The sequence below is a fragment of the Oncorhynchus clarkii genome, chromosome 16, assembly GCF_045791955.1.
Source record: "Oncorhynchus clarkii lewisi isolate Uvic-CL-2024 chromosome 16, UVic_Ocla_1.0, whole genome shotgun sequence".
Lineage (NCBI taxonomy): Eukaryota > Metazoa > Chordata > Actinopteri > Salmoniformes > Salmonidae > Oncorhynchus > Oncorhynchus clarkii.
In genome coordinates, this window is record NC_092162.1 from 256847 (window position 1) to 281947 (window position 25101).

At 45.2% G+C, this 25101-nt stretch overlaps 1 protein-coding gene across 1 annotated transcript in view; it reads left to right on the plus strand.

Moving 5' to 3' along the window:
- The first annotated feature begins 536 nt into the window (after positions 1–536).
- The window catches only part of LOC139367817 (uncharacterized), a 97281-nt gene continuing 72716 nt past the window's right edge, over positions 537–25101 (plus strand). The window contains exon 1 of the mRNA XM_071106155.1: positions 537–1517. Within this exon, the coding sequence (XP_070962256.1) occupies positions 729–1517 (789 nt within the window). The 5' untranslated portion in view covers positions 537–728. The remainder of the gene's footprint in view (positions 1518–25101) is intronic.

Genomic DNA, 25101 nt, shown 5'->3' on the forward strand with positions numbered 1-25101 from the left:
TTCTCAACCTTCAGCCACGTGGGAGCCGCGCTGAGATACGTCTGGGACAGGATCAGCTCTCAGGAGTCTAAAGAAGCCATCCTGGGCTGTGTGCTGTGTCTCCTTAACATGCACAAGAAGGTGGATCAGCCAGCAGCTGACTCTCACTGAGTTACTCTCTTGGCTTTCCTCTTCAGAAAGAAAGAGAGAGAGAGGACGAGAGAGAGAACAAGAGAGAAAGAGGAAGAGAAGAGAGAGAGAACAAGAACAAGAACAAGAACAAGAGTGAGAGAGAGAGAGAGAGAGAGAGAGAGAGAGAGAGAGAGAGGGAGATATAACAAGAGTGAGAGGAAGAGAAGAGAGAGAGAACAAGAACAAGAACAAGAACAAGAGTGAGAGAGAGAGAGAGAGAGAGAGAGAGAGAGAGAGAGAGAGAGAGAGAGAGATAACAAGAGTGAGAGGAAGAGAGAGAACAAGAGAGAGAGGAAGAGAGAGAGAACGAGAGAGAGAGAGAGAGAGAGAGAGAAAGAGAGAGAGAGAGAGGAAGCTCTGGTGAGCTCTTTCTTCTCTTTTCTTTCACCCCTTGTTTAGTGTGAGAGAGAGCGAGAACAAGAGAAGAAGGGAGGTTTCAAAACTTGAATAGCTTTAATCTGGACTGTAGTATTTCTCTTAGCAGAGTGGAGCTGCCTGATTCAGGTGAACGAGACTGTATTTCTCTGTGTGGACTGTATAGTACCGCTGGGCTAACCATGTCAGAGAGCATCGTTAGGAAGGTACAACCCTTCACCATCGGAACCAGGCTCTCCGTCTCTGGACCTTCCACCAGGTCTAAAGGTCCAAACTTCCCCCAGCAGCCGTCCTGGCAGAGCGACCGGGTCTCCCTCTACCTCAGCCAGGTGCAGGTGAGTGTGGCTACTCCTCATCTAGCTCCCCTTGCTAACCGGACCACCCCAACATCTGTACCTGTTAAACAGCAGCAGGAGGACATATCTACCCAGGACCACCGGAACCAGAATACCATGTCTGTGTCTACCAACGCCCACCGGAGCTCTGTCTCTCCTACCGCCACTTCCAGATCCATCAGCAAGATCACCATCTCTGGGAGCCCAGAGGACAGCTCCTGGAGGAGACAGGAGGAGTCAGACCACAGGGTGGTTATTGAGAAGGAGGACAGCTCCTGGAGGAGACAGGAGGAGTCAGACCACAGGGTGGTCATTGAGAAGGAGGACAGCTCCTGGAGGAGACAGGAGGAGTCAGACCACAGGGTGGTCATTGAGAAGGAGGACAGCTCCTGGAGGAGACAGGAGGAGTCAGACCACAGGGTGGTCATTGAGAAGGAGGACAGCTCCTGGAGGACACAGGAGGAGTCAGACCACAGGGTGGTCAGTATAGGACCAGGACCGGGACGACCCCCTGTCACAGGAACTCCCGGATCAGAAAACATCAACAACAACAACAACAACATCAGCAGCTCCAAGCAACAGCTGCCCAGAATAGTGGGAGTCAGCTGTGAGAACCAACCCAGCTCACATATTAAGGTAGGAGACTTATTTTTTAATGGTACACAACATCAATGGTTGTTACACTGTGTCTAATGTGATTGTGTCATCAGATTGCAGAATAGCTTGTCTATTAAGTTTCATGAAGAACCTTGAACTGATACACTCTTTCTTGCCAATAGACGCCTAATAGAGAAGCCTAATCAACAGTATAATTACACATGGATATGCAGGTTCATAGTTATCAATGGCAAAATAATTAGTTTTTCATTCAAAGGTGGACTGGAATGAAAACGTTTTCTGTGGAATATAGAGAGAAGATGGTGGCGACAAAGAGGGCGCCTTGCTTCTAGTCCGTTAGTTCCTTATGTATTATATCACAAGCATTTCGCTACATCCACAATAACATCTGCTAACCATGTGTATGTGACCAATAACATCTGCTAACCATGTGTATGTGACCAATAACATCTGCTAACCATGTGTATGTGACCAATAACATCTGCTAACCATGTGTATGTGACCAATAACATCTGCTAACCATGTGTATGTGACCAATAACATCTGCTAACCATGTGTATGTGACCAATAACATCTGCTAACCATGTGTATGTGACCAATAACATCTGCTAACCATGTGTATGTGATCAATAACATATGCTATAACCATGTGTATGTGACCAATAACATCTGCTAACCATGTGTATGTGACCAATAACATCTTCTAACCATGTGTGTGTGACCGATACAATTTGATTCTATTTTTACTGGGTGCTAAACACTAATTTCTCATATGAGTATACATATCAGCTATGTAAAATGTGAACACCAGTGCGGTGTGGTCCATCAATTTAATAATCACACACACCGTCAGGGCAGTTTTGCATGATGTGGTGTCAGGGTGTTTAGCAGGGTGTGGTGTCAGGGTGTTTAGCAGGGTGTGGTGTCAGGGTGTTTAGCAGGGTGTGGTGTCAGGTATTTTGCAGGGCATGGAGTCAAGGAGTTTAGCAGGGTTTGGTGTCAGGAGGTTTTCAGGGTGTTGTGTCAGTTAGTTTTGTACCATGTGGTGTCAGGGTGTTTAGCAGGGTTTGGTGTCAGGAGGTTTTCAGGGTGTTGTGTCAGTTAGTTTTGTACCATGTGGTGTCAGGGATGGTTGGCAGGGTTTAGTGTCAGGAGGTTTTCAGGGTGTTGTGTCAGTTAGTTTTGTACCATGTGGTGTCAGGGTGTTTAGCAGGGTTTGGTGTAAGGAGGTTTTCAGGGTGTTGTGTCAGTTAGTTTTGTACCATGTGGTGTCAGGGTGTTTAGCAGGGTTTAGTGTCAGGAGGTTTTCAGGGTGTTGTGTCAGTTAGTTTTGTACCATGTGGTGTCAGGGTTGTTGGCAGGGTTTGGTGTCAGGAGGTTTTCAGGGTGTTGTGTCAGTTAGTTTTGTACCATGTGGTGTCAGGGTTGTTAGCAGGGTTTGGTGTCAGGAGGTTTTCAGGGTGTTGTGTCAGTTAGTTTTGTACCATGTGGTGTCAGGGATGGTTGGCAGGGTTTGGTGTAAGGGTATTTGCATGATGTGGTGTCAGGTAGTTCAGCAGAGTTTGGTGTGAGTATTTTATCATGGTTTGTGTCAAGGAGTTTTGCAATGTTCGGTGTCAGGGTGTTTAGCAGGATGTGGCATCATGCAGGTTTGCAGGGTTTGTTGTCAGGGAGTTTTACAGGGTGTGGTGACAGGTAGTTGTGTACGCTGTGGTGTTATGGCATTTAGCAGTGTTTGGTGTCAAGGAATTTTGCAGGGTTATTTGTCAGGGAGTTTAGCAGGATGTGGTGTCAGGTGGTTTAGCAGGATGTGGTGTCAGGTGGTTTAGCAGGATGTGGTGTCAGGTGGTTTAGCAGGATGTGGTGTCAGGGTGTTTAGCAGGATGTGGTGTCAGGTGGTTTAGCAGGATGTGGTGTCAGGTAGTTTAGCAGCATGTGGTTTCAGGTAGTTTAGCAGGATGTGGTGCCAGGTAGTTTAGCAGGATGTGGTGTCAGGTTGCTTAGCAGGATGTGGTATCAGAAAGTTTAGCAGGATGTGCTGTCAAGGTGTTTAGCAGGATGTGGTGTCAAGGTGTTTAGCAGGATGTGGTATCAGAAAGTTTAGCAGGATGTGGTGTTAGGATTTTAGCAGGATGTGTTCACAGGTTGTTTAGCAGGATGTGGTGTCAGGATTTTAGCAGGATGTGGTGTCAGGTGGTTTAGCAGGATGTGGTGTCAGGTAGTTTAGCAGGATATGCTGTCAAGGTGTTTAGCAGGATGTGGTGTTAGGATTTTAGCAGGATGTGCTCACAGGTTGTTTAGCAGGATGTGGTGTCAGGGTGTTTAGCAGGATGTGGTGTCAGGTGGTTTAGCAGGATGTGGTGTCAGGTGGTTTAGCAGGATGTGGTGTCAGGTTTTAACAGGAAGTGGTGTCAGGGAGTTTAGCAGGAAGTGGTGTCAGGTAGTTTAGCAGGATGTGGTGTCAGGTCGTTTAGCAGGATGTGGTGTCAGGTAGTTTAGCATGATGTCGTGTCAGGTAGTTCTGCAGGGTATGTTGTCAAGGATTTTATCAGGGTTTGGTGTCAGGGTATTCATGACCCCAACACGTTTAACTGTGGTTAAACTACATGTTTTGGAGAATGAGCATGATACTTACAAGGTGCTTAATCCACTTATAATATTATTCCATGATGAACACCAAGTGACCTCCTCTTCATGATGGATTAAGTCGATTGTGCTTGGTAGTTAAAGCCTTTCTCTCAGTCTCAGCAACTTCAATTATGCAAATTCACAGTTACAAACATCCTACATCACGTGTCCTACATGTCTCTAATTGATGATCATTTATTTTGGTTAACAGAAATAGGCTTTCGCTATTATTCGGTTATAATGTTTTCTGTCAATATGCAAATAAATGAAGGTTAATCAATTTCACACTTTGTATAAAGACGGTTTTTTCCCCCTTTTTAATTGTGGTTCCCTGAAATAATCCCTACTCTGGGTTATCCTCTGGGGTTCAAACCAACATCAACAGTCAAACACTAATTATAGGATCTCATCTTTGAATGAAAGATTCAACTCTGTGTTGTATTCAGTTCAGGTGATATGGCCAATATACCACGGCTAAGGGCTGTTCTTAACCGCAACGCAATGTGGACTGCCTGGATACTGCCCCTTAGCTGTGGTATATTGGCCATGTATCACAAACCACCGAGGTGCCTTATAGCTATTATAAACTGGTTACCCAGGAAATGAGTACAGTAAACAGGTACATGTTTCTCATACCCGTGGTATATGGTCTAATATACCATGGCTTTCAGACAATAAGCATTTAGGGTTATCCCGGTTTATAATATGATTCATATCACTGAAACAAGGATGAGCTCATCAGACTCCATTATGCAACATGACAAAGACACTGTTCAGTCTCTGCTCTTTCCACAGATATACTGTAGCCCACAGCGAGATGACTTCATGAGTACAGCTGTCTAGCCTGACACAGTCACATCATTATGTATGAGTCATGTGCTGTAATTATGCTGTGATTATGACGTGATTAAGGACTCCCCAGATGCTGTCGAGACAGATAAAGGTTTTCATTTATAGTTTAATCCAAATTAGAATAAAGAATCCCATCTAATTATTAATTATCTAAGATTATCTAAGACTATTAATGCTGTGGTTAAGAACTTTCTGTTGTGGAGACAGATAGACAGTTTGAGTCATAATGTCATATCTAATTAAAGCTAATGTGGAGCGCCAGCAGGTATTCTAGTGGTTAGAGTGTAGGGTCAGCAGGTAGCCTAGTGGTTAGAGTGTAGGGTCAGCAGGTAGCCTAGTGGTTAGAGTGTAGGGTCAGCAGGTAGCCTAGTGGTTAGAGTGTAGGGTCAGCAGGTATCCTAGTGGTTAGAGTGTAGGGTCAGCAGGTAGCCTAGTGGTTAGAGTGTAGGGTCAGCAGGTAGCCTAGTGGTTAGAGTGTAGGGTCAGCAGGTAGCCTAGTGGTTAGAGTGTAGGGTCAGCAGGTATCCTAGTGGTTAGAGTGTAGGGTCAGCAGGTAGCCTAGTGGTTAGAGGGTAGGGTCAGCAGGTAGCCTAGTGGTTAGAGTGTAGGGTCAGCAGGTAGCCTAGTGGTTAGAGTGTAGGGTCAGCAGGTAGCCTAGTGGTTAGAGTGTAGGGCCAGCAGGTAGCCTAGTGGTTAGAGTGTAGGTGGGGGCAGGTAGCCTAGTGGTTAGAGTGTAGGGTCGGCAGGTAGCCTAGTGGTTAGAGTGTAGGGTCGGCAGGTAGCCTAGTGGTTAGAGTGTAGGGGCGGCAGGTAGCTTAGTGGTTAGAGTGTAGGGGCGGCAGGTAGCCTAGTGGTTAGAGTGTAGGGGCGGCAGGTAGCCTAGTGGTTAGAGTGTAGGGCCAGCAGGTATTAGCCTAGTGGTTAGAGTGTAGGGCCAGCAGGTAGCCTAGTGGTTAGAGTGTAGGGTCGGCAGGTAGCCTAGTGGTTAGAGTGTAGGGTCGGCAGGTAGCCTACTGGTTAGAGTGTAGGGTCGGCAGGTAGCCATGTGGTTAGAGTGTAGGGGGGGGCAGGTAGCCTAGTGGTTAGAGTGTAGGGTCGGCAGGTAGCCTACTGGTTAGAGTGTAGGGTCGGCAGGTAGCCATGTGGTTAGAGTGTAGGGGGGGGCAGGTAGCCTAGTGGTTAGAGTGTAGGGTCGGCAGGTAGCCTAGTGGTTAGAGTGTAGGGTCGGCAGGTATCCTAGTGGTTAGAGTGTAGGGTCGGCAGGTAGCCTAGTGGTTAGAGTGTACGGTCGGCAGGTAGCCTAGTGGTTAGAGTGTAGGGTCGGCAGGTAGCCTACTGGTTAGAGTGTAGGGTCGGCAGGTAGCCATGTGGTTAGAGTGTAGGGGGGGCAGGTAGCCTAGTGGTTAGAGTGTAGGGTCGGCAGCTAGCCTAGTGGTTAGAGTGTAGGGTCTGCAGGTAGCCTAGTGGTTAGAGTGTAGGGTCAGCAGGTAGCCTAGTGGTTAGAGTGTGGGGGCGGCAGGTAGCCTAGTGGTTAGAGTGTAGGGCCGGCAGGTAGCCTAGTGGTTAGAGTGTGGGGTCGGCAGGTAGCCTAGTGGTTAGAGTGTAGGGTCGGCAGGTAGCCTAGTGGTTAGAGTGTCGGGGGGGCAGGTAACCTAGTGGTTAGAGTGTAGGGGCGGCAGGTAGCCTAGTGGTTAGAGTGTAGGGTTGGCAGGTAGCCTAGTGGTTAGAGTGTAGGGGCGGCAGGTAGACTAGTGCTTAGAGTGTAGGGCCGGCAGGTAGCCTAGTGGTTAGAGTGTAGGGCCAGCAGGTAGCCTAGTGGTTAGAGTGTAGGTGGGGGCAGGTAGCCTAGTGGTTAGAGTGTAGGGGCGGCAGGTAGCCTAGTGGTTAGAGTGTAGGGACGGCAGGTAGCCTAGTGGTTAGAGTGTAGGGGCGGCAGGTAGCCTAGTGGTTAGAGTGTAGGGGCGGCAGGTAGCCTAGTGGTTAGAGTGTAGGGTCGGCAGGTAGCCTAGTGGTTAGAGTGTGGGGCCAGCAGGTATTAGCCTAGTGGTTAGAGTGTAGGGGGGGCAGGTAGCCTAGTGGTTAGAGTGCAGGGTCAGCAGGTAGCCTAGTGGTTAGAGTGTAGGGTCAGCAGGTAGCCTAGTGGTTAGAGTGTAGGGTCAGCAGGTAGCCTAGTGGTTAGAGTGTAGGGTCAGCAGGTAGCCTAGTGGTTAGAGTGTAGGGTCAGCAGGTAGCCTAGTGGTTAGAGTGTAGGGTCAGCAGGTAGCCTAGTGGTTAGAGTGTAGGGTCAGCAGGTAGCCTAGTGGTTAGAGTGTAGGGTAAGCAGGTAGCCTAATGGTTAGAGTGTAGGGTCGGCAGGTAGCCTAGTGGTTAGAGTCTAGGGGCGGCAGGTAGCCTAGTGGTTAGAGTGTAGGGGGGGCAGGTAGCCTAGTGGTTAGAGTGTAGGGGCGGCAGGTAGCCTAGTGGTTAGAGTGTAGGGTTGGCAGGTAGCCTAGTGGTTAGAGTGTAGGGGCGGCAGGTAGACTATTGCTTAGAGTGTAGGGCCGGCAGGTAGCCTAGTGGTTAGAGTGTAGGGCCAGCAGGTAGCCTAGTGGTTAGAGTGTAGGTGGGGGCAGGTAGCCTAGTGGTTAGAGTGTAGGGTCGGCAGGTAGCCTAGTGGTTAGAGTGTAGGGGCGGCAGGTAGCCTAGTGGTTAGAGTGTAGGGTCGGCAGGTAGCCTAGTGGTTAGAGTGTAGGGCCAGCAGGTATTAGCCTAGTGGTTAGAGTGTAGGGCCAGCAGGTAGCCTAGTGGTTAGAGTGTAGGGTCGGCAGGTAGCCTAGTGGTTAGAGTGTAGGGTCGGCAGGTAGCCTACTGGTTAGAGTGTAGGGTCGGCAGGTAGCCATGTGGTTAGAGTGTAGGGGGGGGCAGGTAGCCTAGTGGTTAGAGTGTAGGGTCGGCAGGTAGCCTAGTTTTTAGAGTGTAGGGTCGGCAGGTATCCTAGTGGTTAGAGTGTAGGGTCGGCAGGTAGCCTACTGGTTAGAGTGTAGGGTCGGCAGGTAGCCATGTGGTTAGAGTGTAGGGCCAGCAGGTAGCCTAGTGGTTAGAGTGTAGGGTCGGCAGGTAGCCTAGTGGTTAGAGTGTAGGGTCGGCAGGTAGCCTACTGGTTAGAGTGTAGGGTCGGCAGGTAGCCATGTGGTTAGAGTGTAGGGGGGGGCAGGTAGCCTAGTGGTTAGAGTGTAGGGTCGGCAGGTAGCCTAGTTTTTAGAGTGTAGGGTCGGCAGGTATCCTAGTGGTTAGAGTGTAGGGTCGGCAGGTAGCCTAGTGGTTAGAGTGTAGAGTCGGCAGGTAGCCTAGTGGTTAGAGTGTAGGGTCGGCAGGTAGCCTAGTAGGTTAGAGTGTAGGGTCGGCAGGTAGCCATGTGGTTAGAGTGTAGGGGGGGCAGGTAGCCTAGTGGTTAGAGTGTAGGGTCGGCAGGTAGCCTAGTGGTTAGAGTGTAGGGTCTGCAGGTAGCCTAGTGGTTAGAGTATAGGGTCGGCAGGTAGCCTAGTGGTTAGAGTGTAGGGTCAGCAGGTAGCCTAGTGGTTAGAGTGTGGGGGCGGCAGGTAGCCTAGTGGTTAGAGTGTAGGGCCGGCAGGTAGCCTAGTGGTTAGAGTGTGGGGGCGGCAGGTAGCCTAGTGGTTAGAGTGTAGGGCCGGCAGGTAGCCTAGTGGTTAGAGTGTGGGGTCGGCAGGTAGCCTAGTGGTTAGAGTGTAGGGCCGGCAGGTAGACTAGTTCTTAGAGTGTCGGGGGGGCAGGTAGCCTAGTGGTTAGAGTGTAGGGGGGGCAGGTAGCCTAGTGGTTAGAGTGTAGGGTTGGCAGGTAGCCTAGTGGTTAGAGTGTAGGGTCGGCAGGTAGCCTAGTGGTTAGAGTGTAGGGTCAGCAGGTAGCCTAGTGGTTAGAGTGTAGAGGATACAGGTAGCCTAGTGGTTAGAGTGTAGGGTCGTTAGGTAGCCTAGTGGTTAGAGTGTAGGGTCAGCAGGTAGCCTAGTGGTTAGAGTGTTGGGTGTTTATACAAGAGGTTGCTGGTTCAAATCCCCAAGCCAATTAAGTGACAAATCTCTCCATATGCACTTGAGCAAGATACTTAACCCGAATTCCTTCTGGGTAAGAGTATCTGATAAATGATGTGAACCCTGAGGTAATACCATCTACCCTATTATAAAAGTTTTTATGGTAATGTTTCAATGCTGTAGGTATTTTACCCCATCTATGCTGAACTATGGTGAATCTCTGTACGTAACACCATCTATATTAAACTATGGTGAATCTCTGTACGTAACACCATCTATATTGAACTATGGTGAATCTCTGTATGTAACACCATCTATATTCAACTATGGTGAATCTCTGTATGGTAATGGTTCAATGCTGTATGTAGTGTTGTAAAGTATTTAAGTAAAAATACTTGAAAGTACATTTTGATTTATATTGTTGTAAACTTGTACTTTAACAACACTCCATTCCTAAAGAAAATAATGTACTTTTACTCCATACATTTACCTGACATTTACCTGACATTTACCTGACATTTACCTGACATTTACCTGACATTTTACCTGACATTTTACCTGACACCCAAAAGTACATTTTGAATGGTCAGGCAGGACAGCAATATGGTCACACACCTATCAACATAATGCAATGTCATCCCTACTGCCTCTATCAATATAACAAGTTGTCATCCCTACTGCCTCTATCAATATAACATGTTGTCATCCCTACTGCCTCTATCAATATAACAAGTTGTCATCCCTACTGCCTCTATCAACATAACGTGTTGTCATCCCTACCACCTCTATCAATATAACGTGTTGTCATCCCTACTGCCTCTATCAATATAACAAGTTGTCATCCCTACTGCCTCTATCAATATAACGTGTTGTCATCCCTACCACCTCTATCAATATAACGTGTTGTCATCCCTACCACCTCTATAAATATTACATGTTGTCATCCCTAGCACCTCTATCAACATAACATGTTGTCATCCCTACCACCTCTATCAACATAACATATTGTCATCCCTACCACCTCTATCAATATAACATGTTGTCATCCCTACTGCCTCTATCAATATAACATGTTGTCATCCCTACCACCTCTATCAATATAACGTGTTGTCATCCCTACCACCTCTATCAATATAACATGTTGTCATCCCTACTGCCTCTATCAATATAACATGTTGTCATCCCTACCACCTCTATCAATATAACGTGTTGTCATCCCTACTGCCTCTATCAAAATAACATGTTGTCATCCCTACCGCCTCTATCAATATAACATGTTGTCATCCCTACCACCTCTATCAATATAACATGTTGTCATCCCTACCACCTCTATCAATATAACATGTTGTCATCCCTACCACCTCTATCAATATAACATGTTGTCATCCCTACCACCTCTATCAATATAACGTGTTGTCATCCCTACCACCTCTATCAATATAACATGTTGTCATCCCTACCACCTCTATCAATATAACGTGTTGTCATCCCTACCACCTCTATCAACATAACATGTTGTCATCCCTACCACCTCTATCAACATAACATGTTGTCATCCCTACCACATCTATCAATATAAAATGTTGTCATCCCTACCACCTCTATCAATATAACATGTTGTCATCCCTACCACCTCTATCAACATAACATGTTGTCATCCCTACCACCTCTATCAATATAACATGTTGTCATCCCTACCACCTTTATCAACATAACATGTTGTCATCCTTACCACCTCTATCAATATAACATGTTGTCATCCCTACCACCTCTATCAATATAACATGTTGTCATCCCTAGCACCTCTATCAACATAACATGTTGTCATCCCTACCACCTCTATCAACATAACATGTTGTCATCCCTACCACCTCTATCAACATAACATGTTGTCATCCCTACTGCCTCTATCAATATAACATGTTGTCATCCCTACTGCCTCTATCAACATAACATGTTGTCATCCCTACCATCTCTATCAACATAGCATGTTGTCATCCCTACCACCTCTATCAACATAACATGTTGTCATCCCTACTGCCTCTATCAATATAACATGTTGTCATCCCTACTGCCTCTACCAACATAACATGTTGTCATCCCTACCACCTCTATCAACATAACATGTTGTCATCCCTACCACCTCTATCAACATAACATGTTGTCATCCCTACCACCTCTATCAATATAACATGTTGTCATCCCTACCACCTCTATCACCATAACATGTTGTCATCCCTACCACCTCTATCAACATAACATGTTGTCAGCCCTACCACCTCTATCAACATAACATGTTGTCATCCCTACTGCCTCTATCAATATAACATGTTGTCATCCCTACTGCCTCTATCAACATAACATGTTGTCATCCCTACCACCTCTATCAACATAACATGTTGTCATCCCTACCACCTCTATCAACATAACATGTTGTCATCCCTACTGCCTCTATCAATATAACATGTTGTCATCCCTACTGCCTCTATCAACATAACATGTTGTCATCCCTACCACCTCTATCAACATAAAATGTTGTCATCCCTACCGCCTCTATCAATATAACATGTTGTCATCCCTACCACCTCTATCAACATAACATGTTGTCATCCCTACCACCTCTATCAACATAACATGTTGGCATCCCTACTGCCTCTATCAATATAACATGTTGTCATCCCTACCACCTCTATCAACATAACATGTTGTCATCCCTACTGCCTCTATCAATATAACATGTTGTCATCCCTACCACCTCTATCAACATAACATGTTGTCATCCCTACCACCTCTATCAATATAACATGTTGTCATCCCTGCCACCTCTATCAATATAACATGTTGTTATCCCTACTGCCTCTATCAATATAACATGTTGTCATCCCTACCACCTCTATCAATATAACATGTTGTCATCCCTACCACCTCTATCAATATAACATGTTGTCATCCCTACTGCCTCTATCAATATAACATGTTGTCATCCCTACCACCTCTATCAATATAACATGTTGTCATCCCTACCACCTCTATCAATATAACATGTTGTCATCCCTACCACCTCTATCAATATAACATGTTGTCATCCCTACTGCCTCTATCAATATAACATGTTGTCATCCCTACCACCTCTATCAATATAACATGTTGTCATCCCTACCACCTCTATCAATATAACATGTTGTCATCCCTACCACCTCTATCAACATAACATGTTGTCATCCCTACCACCTCTATCAACATAACATGTTGTCATCCCTACCACCTCTATCAACATAACATGTTGTCATCCCTACCGCTTCTGACCTGATGGACTCACTTAAGACAAACACTGTAAATGATGTCTGACAGTGTTCCCCTGGCTGTTCGTAAATAATTATGAAAATAAAAATACAATCGTGCTGTCTGGTTTCAAATAAGGACTTTGATGTAGACTATTACTACAGTATGACAACTGGATACTTTTCCACCACCGGAAAATGACCTCGTATTTGTTGAGGGACCAATCATCAGTGGAATTTGTCACACAACCTAATGTGATTGGTAAATTAGTTTAAAAAATCGGACCAATAGTAGGCAAGTTTGAAATGTAGAAAAGCTTCATTCATTGTTCCACCTATAAACCAAAAAAGTATCCTTGGGTTGTATTCATTACGTCTGGCAACGAAAAATGCTTAAGAACCAAATGGAAGCAAACAGAGCAAACGGAACAAGACGGGGAGAGACCTGAATTTGTCCATTAGAAACTGTCATTTTGCTTTGTTTGCTTCCATGTGCTCATAAATGGTCAACTGTTTCCGTAATGAATACACCCCAGAGGAAGTGTAACGGTCGAAACGAGTTGGTTTTTCATTATTAAACAATCAGTAAGCAGTAGTGGTGCGTGGGTAAAATCACTGAGGAAGACAAGCCAAGCCATATTACACCCTATGTTGTGATAATTGTGTTGTTTGCTTTATATGTCATTGGTTCATACACCACCGTGATAGACAATAAGACAGAGACAAAAAAAAGACACACAGTCACACAGTGGCAGAATAAATTCAACAAAACATTTGTTTCATCACAAAACCGGACAGCAACATCTGTCCTGTGAAGTCCACAAAGCATATTGCATCTAACAAGCAGTTGTATCTCCTGCAGCATGGTCAAGCAAGTTCATGTTTTTAACAGTTTACTAAACAACTAGTGATTAAGAACCACAGTTACCGCAAGTCAGAACAAAGACAACAGGAGCCCTGCCTCCGCTATTCCAAATATTTAAACATCATCAAATCAACAATGCTATGTATACTTAGTATTAGACACTAAAAACACATTTCAAATGACCAAAAACAATTTAGTCCAATCAATGTTGTTAAATGTTATCTGGCTGTCCATGGTACTGATTACTGTCTGTCTGTGTGTGTGTGTGTTGTGTGTAAAAACCCTGCTTGTAGACTAGTTGAACGCCGATGCCATCCTCCTCTCTTTCATGTTGGCAAAATGGTCTATGGCTCTGTACACTTTTAGTTTTTGTTTTCATAGGCTACCTAGCTAAAATAGTTGCTAGACTAACTTCCTGGCATCGACAACAGTGAAGCAGCTAAGTTAGCTAACGTGAACCTACTAGGCTACATTTGGGCTGCGTATTGAACTTCAATCGTCTTAGCCCACTGGCACAATATATGAATTTATGGTTAGATCCGAATCGCCATCATACTTATCTGTACAGGCCAATGATTAAGTCAACACCACAAGTACAAATCCACGTCTCTGTCCATGTCTTAGGAAAGGGGCCGATGTAGCAAGCTTGCTACTGCAGGACATGAACACAAGCAGACCAGAAACATGTGTTTTTCTGACAATGATGCTTAGAGATGCTTTGCTTAGGATGTGATTTGATTGGTGTGAAGCCAAAATCCAAACTGGCCTCCCTTGGGTGGAGTTTTGCTGCGCCAGGACAACCAAAAGTTGAGCTCAGCTCAACGCTGATTGGCTAATTATTTTTCATCAAGGGAGGCCAAATGCTTGCTGGCATCAATCAATCAAACTATATGGTGGCAACAGGTTATACTCTTTTGGTCCAGACAGCATCAGATATATGGACTACACATACATACTGTTTCCTTCCAACAGGTATTTTGGTCCAGACAGCATCAGATATATGGACTACACATACTGTTTCCTTCCAACAGGTCTTTTGGTCCAGAAAGCATCAGATATATGGACTACACATACTGTTTTCTTCCAACAGGTCTTTTGGTCCAGACAGCATCAGATATATGGACTACACATACTGTTTCCTTCCAACAGGTCTTTTGGTCCAGACAGCATCAGATATATGGACTACACATACCGTTTCCTTCCAACAGGTATTTTGGTCCAGACAGCATCAGATATATGGACTACACATACTGTTTCCTTCCAACAGGTCTTTTGGTCCAGACAGCATCAGATATATGGACTACACATACTGTTTCCTTCCAACAGGTATTTTGGTCCAGACAGCATCAGATATATGGACTACACATGCTGTTTCCTTCCAACAGGTCTTTTGGTCCAGACAGCATCAGATATATGGACTACACATACTGTTTCCTTCCAACAGGTCTTTTGGTCCAGACAGCATCAGATATATGGACTACACATACTGTTTCCTTCCAACAGGTCTTTTGGTCCAGAAAGCATCAGATATATGGACTACACATACTGTTTCCTTCCAACAGGTATTTTGGTCCAGAAAGCATCAGATATATGGACTACTCATACTGTTTCCTTCCAACAGGTCTTTTGGTCCAGACAGCATCAGATATATGGACTACACATACTGTTTCCTTCCAACAGGTATTTTGGTCCAGACAGCATCAGATATATGGACTACACATACTGTTTCCTTCCAACAGGTCTTTTGGTCCAGACAGCATCAGATGTATGGACTACACATACTGTTTCCTTCCAGTGATTTCTCCAGTGAGATTCAGCCACTTGCAAATTGACAGAAAAATATGAAAACACAAGGGCGAAAGACAAGTTATTATTTGTCAAATATTTGGGGAAGACTACACAGCTCTGTAAAGAAGCACTTTGTCATCTACCAACTTGATATGATCTCCGACAGTGGATATCATATCCACCGTCCTCCAAGAGATGCTGAATTTCCTCTTTAGTCTCACAGGTGAGGTGAAATTATGCAACTTTGCTCACGATACTGTAGGCTAACAACAGCCAGAGAACCAGACACAAAACATAAATGTAATTATTTGCTCAGTTCATGCATCTTGGTTGGAGAATGAGGTAGCAGCAGTGTTCAAATTACTTCACTTAAAAAAATACAAATGATAAATTAAGAGACAATACGCAATGGAGTTGGTAGAGAACAGATCTGGGAACAGGCTAGTAGAACATGGTTGTTGGTAGAGAACAGATCTGGGAACAGGCTAGTAGAACATGGTTGTTGGTAGAGAACAGATCTGGGAACAGGCTCATAGAACATGGTTGTTGGTGGACAACAGATCTGGGAGCAGGCTAGTAGAACATGGTTGTTGGTAGAGAACAGATCTGGGAACAGGCTAGTAGAACATGGTTGTTGGTAGAGAACAGATCTGGGAACAGGCTAGTAGAACATGGTTGTTGGTAGAGAACAGATCTGGGAACAGGCTAGTAGAACATGGTTGTTGGTAGACAACAGATCTGGGAACAGGCTAGTAGAACATGGTTGTTGGTAGAGAACAGATCTGGGAACAGGCTAGTAGAACATGGTTGTTGGTAGAGAACAGATCTGGGAACAAGCTAGTAGAACATGGTTGTTGGTAGAGAACAGATCTGGGAACAAGCTAGTAGAACATGGTTGTTGGTAGAGAACAGATCTGGGAACAGGCTATTAGAACATGATTGTTGGTGGACAACAGATCTGGGAACAGGCTCGTAGAACATGGTTGTTGGTAGAGAACAGATCTGGGAACAGGCTAGTAGAACATGGTTGTTGGTAGAGAACAGATCTGGGAACAGGCTCATAGAACATGGTTGTTGGTGGACAACAGATCTGGGAGCAGGCTAGTAGAACATGGTTGTTGGTAGAGAACAGATCTGGGAACAGGCTAGTAGAACATGGTTGTTGGTAGAGAACAGATCTGGGAACAGGTTAGTAGAACATGGTTGTGGTAGAGAACAGATCTGGGAACAGGCTAGTAGAACATGGTTGTTGGTAGACAACAGATCTGGGAACAAGCTAGTAGAACATGGTTGTTGGTAGACAACAGATCTGGGAACAAGCTAGTAGAACATGGTTGTTGGTAGAGAACAGATCTGGGAACAAGCTAGTAGAACATGGTTGTTGGTAGAGAACAGATCTGGGAACAGGCTATTAGAACATGATTGTTGGTGGACAACAGATCTGGGAACAGGCTCGTAGAACATGGTTGTTGGTAAAGAACAGATCTGGGAACAAGCTAGTAGAACATGGTTGTTGGTAGAGAACAGATCTGGGAACAGGCTAGTAGAACATGGTTGTTGGTAAAGAACAGATCTGGGAACAGGCTAGTAGAACATGGTTGTTGGTGGACAACAGATCTGGGAACAAGCTAGTAGAACATGGTTGTTGGTAGAGAACAGATCTGGGAACAAGCTAGTAGAACATGGTTGTTGGTAGAGAACAGATCTGGGAACAGGCTAGTAGAACATGGTTGTTGATGGTGAAGTTACATCATTAGTTGTTAGAGTATTTAATCCAGTGTTCGGCCCAAAATAGTGTGTAGCGCTTTCTCTTGTCACACTCCATTCCCACAGTGGCTCAGTGGTTCAGTCCGACCATACATGGTAATAGGCCTGGGGAAAAGGAGGAAGGGAAGTCATGGGGTCAAGTCTTAGGGAGTTACACAGAGGTTACGTCCCAAATGGAACCCTATTCTCCTTGAGTCAAAAGTGCTGCGCTGTATATATAGAATATTGTTCCATTTTACCAGGGAAACGGCTGGTGAAATATTTATTGAGCTGTGGGGTTAATGGGACACAACCAGGGAAACGGCTGGTGAAATCTTTATTGAGCTGTGGGGTTAATGGGACACAACCAGGGAAACGGCTGGTTAAGTCTTTATTGAGCTGTGCGGTTAGTGGGACAAAACAAGGAAACAGCTGGTGAAGTCTTTATTGAGCTATGAGGTTAATGTGGTTTACAATTATTGTAATTGCCTCTGTGGTAAGACCACCTGGGTGGGAAGGATTTTTAACTACCATAGTTACATAAAATAGAATAAGTATTTGTATTTCGGGCTAAAACGGATATGAATTGGTGACTGCACTCTGCCCCGCCTTGAGTGATTAACCTCTATGAGTGATCCTGCTATACATAGCTACACACAGAGATCTGGAAAACAAGATCAGGGAAGACGTCAGCGAAGAACAAGACACAGAAAGGGGGATAGGAGAGTTGTCTATGTTTTCTGTCTGACACTAGCAGAACAGACATCTAAAGATCTTAATTTCCCAGGATGGGTTGCATCTGCATGGATGAACTCTTAAACTGGGTTAAATCAAGGTTAATCTATTCATCTTGTTGTACCAAATTTTAAACATAGTTTTAAATTAATCCTAGTTAAACTGAAACCTTTATTCCAATGTAAATTTAGTTTTCACTTTAAACCTAGATACATTTAAGGCTGTTGCTAAATAGTAATGAAAAAGTAATATAAACTGAGATTGAAGTTGAATTCTAAACTGCCACTTGATGTGGTTGAACTGATAAAATGACAGGATATCTACTGTGGAGAGATCAGAACAACAGAGTTCCTCAAAGAACAGTAGGAGACAGGTTGAATCCTGAGTTTCATGATAATTATGAGTTTCCAAGGAGATACCACTTCTCCAAGGACTCTGTAATGCAACTGAAAAGAAAGGTTGGACCAACCATGAAGTATGGGAGTGATAGGATCGAGGCTGTACCCCCACTACTTCAGCTCCTGGTGGCCCTACGGTTCTATGTAACTGGATGTTTCCAGATGGTGGACAGGGTTAGGGTTAGGGTTAGGGTAACCCTAACCCTAACCCTAACCTTATTGGCCTCCACAAGTCAACCGTCTGCCTGATTGTGTTCAGAGTGTCCAGTTTGGCCTCCACAAGTCAACCATCTGCAGGATTGTGTTCAGAGTGACCAGTTTGGCTTCCACAAGTCAACCGTCTGCAGGATTGTGGTCAGAGTGTTCAGTTTGGCCTCCAAAAGTCAACCGTCTGCAGGATTGTGGTCAGAGTGTCCAGTTTGGCCTCCACAAGTCAACCGTCTGCAGGATTGTGGCCAGAGTGTCCAGTTTGGCCTCGACAAATCAACCGCCTGGAGGATTGTAGTCAAAGATGGCTCCAAGATGGCATAGCAGTCAGACATCTTTGTACTTCGTCTTGTATACATCTTTTTATATATTTTTTCATTGGCTATCTTTTATATTTTTTTAAACCTCAACTTCAAAATACTCTCCTGCAACCCGCCTCACCCAATGTGGTGTGGATCTGTCTCTTCTAAATCATTCTTATCCACCTCTGAACCGGTATTCCCCAACAGCTAACTGGCTAACTAGCTAATAGTCAGCTAAACGCTGCTAGCGGTCATCAGCTAACCTTTAGCTTGGAAAGCTCTCGCTAGTTTGTACAATGCGATTCAAAACAGAGCATACCGGACCTATTTCTCTCCATATCCCCAGATTCCTACCGCAAGCTCTGAACCTTTTCACCTGGACCATCACAGCTAGCTAGCTGCAATCCGAGTGACTATTCCTGGTTTAACGTCACGTCACTGTCCCGAAGCTAGCACCAATTAGCCTGGAGCTAGCCCATGCTAGGCCCAAATCCCGGTTAGCAGAAAAAGCCCAACAGCAACTCCTGGGCTATAACACCCTTTTTGAGAACTGGCCCAGACCCCCACCTACTGCCGGTATTTGGTACAGAACTCCGCCGAGCCTTCACGACTGGACTACCGACGAAATCTGCTCGAGGGGGTACTCAAACTAGCTCCGTGGCACTTCTAGCCACAGCCCGCTAACGTTAGATGTCTAGAGAACACCGGACTATTAGCTTAAGAGGCCCATTGGACAAAATTCTTCAGCCACTATACCTGTTTTGCCAAATGGCTTGGCTTACCACAAGGAGCCCTGCTGATCCGTCTGCCGACATATTCAGCACGAGGGGGCCACAACGGACTTTCTTCCGTCGCGACATCCTTCTAAGGCCCTTCTGCTAGCTGCTAGCCCCGGCCCTCTAACTGCCTGAAGCCACTCACTGGACTCCCATGATTACTCGGAAACGCACGCCTCTCCCTAACGTCAATAAGCCTTGTCCATTGCTGTTTTGGTTAGTATTTATTGCCTTATTTCACTGTAGAGCCACTAGCCCTGCTCAATACACCTTAGTGAACACTTCAATTCCACCTCCAACACATTTGGTGACATCACCTGGTTTAAATGATATCCCTAGAGACAATATATCTCTCATCATTACTCAATGCCTAGGTTTCCCTCCACTGTATTCACATCCTACCATACCTTTGTCTGTACATTATGCCTTGAATCTATTCTACCGCACCCAGAAACCTGCTACTTTTACTCTCTGTTTTGAACGAACAAGGCGACCAGTCCTTTTAAACTTTAGCTGTACCCTTATCCTATTCCTCCTCTGTTCCTCTGGTGATGTGCCTAGCTCCACTCCTACTTTCCAGTCGCTCTCATTTGTTGACTTCTGTAACCGTAAAAGCCTTGGTTTTATGCATGTTAACATTAGAAGCCTCCTTCCTAAGTTTGTTTTATTCACTGCCCTAGCACACTCTGCCAAACCGGATGTCCTAGCCGTGTCTGAATCCTGGCTCAGGAAGACTACCAAAAACACTGACATTTCCATTTAACATTTTCCGACAAGATAGAACTGCCAAAGGGGGCGGAGTTGAAATCTACTGCAGAGATAGCCTGCAGAGTTCTGTCTTACTATCCAGGTCTGTACCCAAACAATTCAAACTTCTACTTTAAAAAATACACCTTTCCAGAAACAAGTCTCTCACTGTTGCCGCTTGTTATAGACCTCCCTCTGCCCCCAGCTGTGCTCTGGACACCATATGTGAACTGATTGCCCCCCATCTATCTTCAGAGCTCGTGCTGCTAGGTGACCTAAACTTGAACATGCTTAACACCCCGGACATCAAACAATCTATGCTTGATGCCCTCAATCTCACACAAATTATCAATAAAACCACCAGGTACAACTCAAATCTGTAAACACGGGCACCCTCATAGGTATCATCCTAACCAACTTGCCCTCCAAATGCACCTCTGCTGTTTTCAACCAAGATCTCAGCGATCACTGCCTCATCACCTGCATCCGTAATGGGTTAGCGGTCAAACGACCACCCCTCATCACTGTCAAACGCTCCCTAGAACACTTCAGCGAGCAGGCCTTTCTAATCGACCTGGCCCGGGTATCCTGGAAGGATATTGACCTCATCCCGTCAGTAGAGGATGCCTGGTCAATCTTTAAAAGTTCCTTCCTCACCATCCTAAATAAGCATGCCCCTTTCAAAAAATGTAGAGCCAGGAACTGATATAGCCCTTGGTTCTCTCCAGACCTGACTGCCCTTGACCAGCACAAAACCATCCTGTGGCATTCTGCATTAGCATCGAATAGCCCCCGTGATACGCAACTTTTCAGGGAAGTTAGGAACCAATATACACAGGCAGTTAGGAAAGCTAAGGTTAGCTTTTTCAAGCAGAAATTTGCATCCTGTAGCACAAACTCAAAAAAGTTCAGGCACACTGTAAACTCCTTGAAGAATAAGAGCACCTCCTCCCAGCTGCCCACTGCACTGAGGCTAGGAAACACTTTCACCACCAATAAATCCACTATAATTAAGAATTTCAATAAGCATTTTTCTACGGCTGGCTATGCTTTCCACCTGGCTACCTCTACCCCTACCCCGGTCAACAGCCCTGCACCTCCCACAGCAACTTCTCCTTCACCCAAATCCAGATGGCTGATGGTCTGAAAGAGCTGCAAAATCTGGACCCCTACAAATCAGTCGGGCTAGACAATCTGGACCCTCTCTTTCTAAAATGATCTGCCGAAATTGTTGCAACCCATATCACTAGCCTGTTCAACCTCTCTTTTGTATTGTCTGAGATTCCCAAAGATTGGATAGCTACAGCGGTCATCCCCCTCTTTAAAGGGTGAGACACTACTGACCAAAACTGCTACAGACCTATATCTATCCTACCCTACCTTTTAAAGGTCTTCGGTAGTCGAGATAACAAACAGATTACCGAGCATTTCAAATCCCACTATACCTTCTCCACTATGCAATCTGGTTTCAGAGCTGGTCACGGGTGCACCTCAGCCACGCTCAAGGTACTAAATGATATCATAACCGCCATCGATAAGAGACATTACTGTGGAGCCGAATTCATCTGTGTACATCTGTATATCTAGACATTGATTTATTCCTTGACTTAGTCGCCATAATGATTGATATATAAACAGCTGAATCTGCGTGTTTACCAAACAATGCAGTGCGTAATATGTTTCTCCTTCCGGTATGAAACTTCAATAGCGAATGACTCTCTTTACGCTGGAGCTTACTACATGGGTTGGTCTTGCAACACATAAACATGGTGTATTGCCGTTTAGCTCAGCTCATTGGCCCAGCTAGATTTCAAGACGATCAGTGGTCATTGGGTTGAAAGACAGTCAATCAACGAAACAGTGGGCAAATCATTGGTGCACAATGATGTCATGACTTGTTGTCTTCAAATCGGTTTCTTTCAGTCAATACGTCCTGTGAAATGGCCCATCAGGTTTGATTGTGTTACAAACAAACCAGTTGATTGCAGTGAAACCAAACATGACTGGAAAAGTCACGTTCTGTGTGGGTTATTTACCTGGAATGTGTTGTTGAAAATGGAATGAGACGTGAAATGGAATGAGACGGAATTCACGACACAAGCGGATCACAAAATGATCACTACAAGTCTCGGCTAGGTAAAGCTCCACCTTATCTCAGCTCACTGGTCACCATAGCAGCCCCCACTCCTAGCATGCGCTCCAGCAGGTATATCTCACTGGTCACCCCCAAAGCCAATTCATACTTTGGCCGCCTTTCCTTCCAGTTCTCTGCTGCTAATAACTGGAACAAACTGCAAAAATCACTGAAGCTGGAGACTCATATCTTCCTCACTAGTTAAAACTAGTTATGCATTAGGGGGAGCTATTAAAATGTTTGGATGAAAAACGTTCCCGTTTTAAACAAGATATTTTGTCACAAAAAGATGCTAGATTATGCATATAATTGACAGCTTTGGAAAGAAAACGCTCTGACGTTTCCAAAACTGCAAAGATATTGTCTGTGAGTGCCACAGAACTGATGTTACAGGCGAAACCCAGATAAAAATCCAACCAGGAAGTGTCGCATTTTTTGAAACCGCCTCATGCCAATGACTCCTTATATGGCTGTGAATGAGCTATGAATGAGCTTACGTTTTCCACGTTTTCCCCAAGGTGTCTACAGTCTTTTTAGGCATTTCCATTGAAGAATGGCTGTAAGCATGTGGTTACATGGTGTCTTCCGCAAAAAATTGCGCGTAAAATACTGAGGTAGCCATTTTTCCAATCGCTTCTTATGAGAAACCAATTGCCTCGACGGATATATTATCGAATATATATGTTAAAAACACCTTGAGGATGGATCCTAAACACCGTTTGCCGTGTTTCTGTCGATATTATGGAGCAAATTTAGAAAAACGTTTGCCGTTATAGTTGCAGCATTTTCCGGTCGATTTCTCAGCCAAGCATGATGAAGAAACGGGAGCTATTTCGCCTACAAAAATAATATTTTGGGAAAAAAGGAACATTTGCTATCTAACTGGGAGTCTCCGGAGTGAAAGCATCTGAAGTTCTTCAAAGGTAAATTATTTAATTTGGTTGCTTTTCTTATTTTTGTGAAAATGTTGCCTGCTGCCAGCAGAGCCTAGCATAGCATCATGCCATGATAAACTTACACAAATGCTTGTCTAGCGTTGGCTGTAACACATATTTTGAAAATCTGAGATGACAGTGTTGTTAACAAAAGGCTAAGCTTGTGTTTGAATATATTTATTTCATTTCATTTGCGATTTTTTGCGTATTTATGTCCGCTGCGTTATGCTAATGCGTTTGAGGCTATGATTACGCTCCCGGATACGGGTTTGCTCGTCGCAAGAGGTTTTAAGCACCAGCTGTCAGAGCAGCTCACAGATTACTGCACCTGTACATAGCCCATCTGTAAACAGTCCATCTACTGTATCTACCTACCTCGTCTCCATACTGTATTTATTTATTTATCTTGCTCCTTTGCAACCCAGTATGGATTTGACAGAAGAGCTAGATTCCAGTCCTACAGAGGAAACAGTAGCTGGATTTGACAGGAGAGCTAGATCCCAGTCCGACAGAGGAAACAGTAGCTGGATTTGACAGGAGAGCTAGATCCCAGTCCTACAGAGGAAACAGTAGCTGGATCTGACAGAGGAGCTAGATTCCAGTCCTACAGATGAAACAGCAGCTGGATTTGACAGAAGAGCTAGATTCCAGTCCTACAGAGGAAACAGTAGCTGGATTTGACAGGAAAGCTAGATTCCAGTCCTACAGAGGAAACAGTAGCTGGATTTGACAGGAGAGCTAGATTCCAGTCCTACAGAAGAAACGGCAGCTGGATTTGACAGAAGAGCTAGATTCCAGTCCTACAGAGGAAACAGCAGCTGGATTTGACATGAGAGCTAGATTCCAGTCCTACAGAGGAAACAGTAGCTGGATTTGACAGAAGAGCTAGATTCCAGTCCTACAGAGGAAACAGCAGCTGGATTTGACAGAAGAGTTATATTCCCAGGTGTACTAGGAGCAATAGACTGTGCACACATTCCGATTCCTAACCCTGGTGGTGAGAATGGAGAACTATTCCGTAACTGGAAAGGATACTGATCCATGTCAAGGCTCAGGAGAAGATGCAGATACAGACAGTTTCGAAGTAACAAAAGTTATTACAAAGACACAGGGGGAAGGGAAACGACAGGTCAAGGGCAGGCAGAGGTCAGTAATTCAGAGCAGAGTCCGAAAGGTACAGAACGGCAGGCAGCCTTAGAGTCAGGGCAGGCAGAGGACAGTAATCCAGGCTGATGTGAGGAAAAGTTCTCCGTATGACCCACCAGAGGACTCGCCCCTACCGGTGAGCCTGGCGGCAAGTGGAATCGGACCTTCTCTCCTTCCTAATTTCCTGTAGCCGTCCATCAATCCAGATGGTCAAGGCAATGAGCAAGTTGAGATCCGTCGGTAGTTCCCGGGCTGCTAGCTCGTCCTTCACTTCCTCCAATAATCTGTGCAGCAACGTGTCGAACTGCGATTCCGGGTTCCAGGCACACTCAGCTGCCAATGTGCGGAAATCCACCTCATTGTCTGCAACACTGCGGGAGTCTTGCCGAAGCTGGAGTAACTCATGGTCAGCCTCTCTCTGGGACAATGGAGAATCGAGAACCTTCTTCACCTCCGCCACAAACTCCTCTAGACTGAATCATACGGCTGACTGTTGCTCCCACAAGGCCGTAGCCCAGGTGAGAGCCCTCCCGGACATCAGCAGGATGAGGTACGCTGTCTTCAAGCAGTCCAAGGGGAAGGCGGAGGGCTACAGCTCGATGATGAGAGAACACTGTGCGAGAAACACCCTACAGGTTCCCGATAATGGATAATGGGTAATGGGGAAGATGGGCGACACCTGGAGGGGGGTGGAGACAAGCACGAAGACAAGTGAAACAGATCAGGTCATGATACTCAATCAACTTGCAGGCTGTCTGTGATGACAAAAGTCAGCTCACCAACATCGTAGCTAGATGGCCAGGATCCACCCATGACAGCAGAATCTTTAACAATAGTTGTCTGTGTGCAATGCTGGAAATGGGGTATGGATATGCCTGTCATGGGTGCCTTATGGCTCCCGTTTGAACAGCCCAGACACCTGAAGAGAGAGAATACACCACCTCTCATATCCTGACAAGAGACCTCATAGAGAGAGAATACACCACCTCTCATATCCTGACAAGAGATCTCAAAGAGAATACACCACCTCTCATATC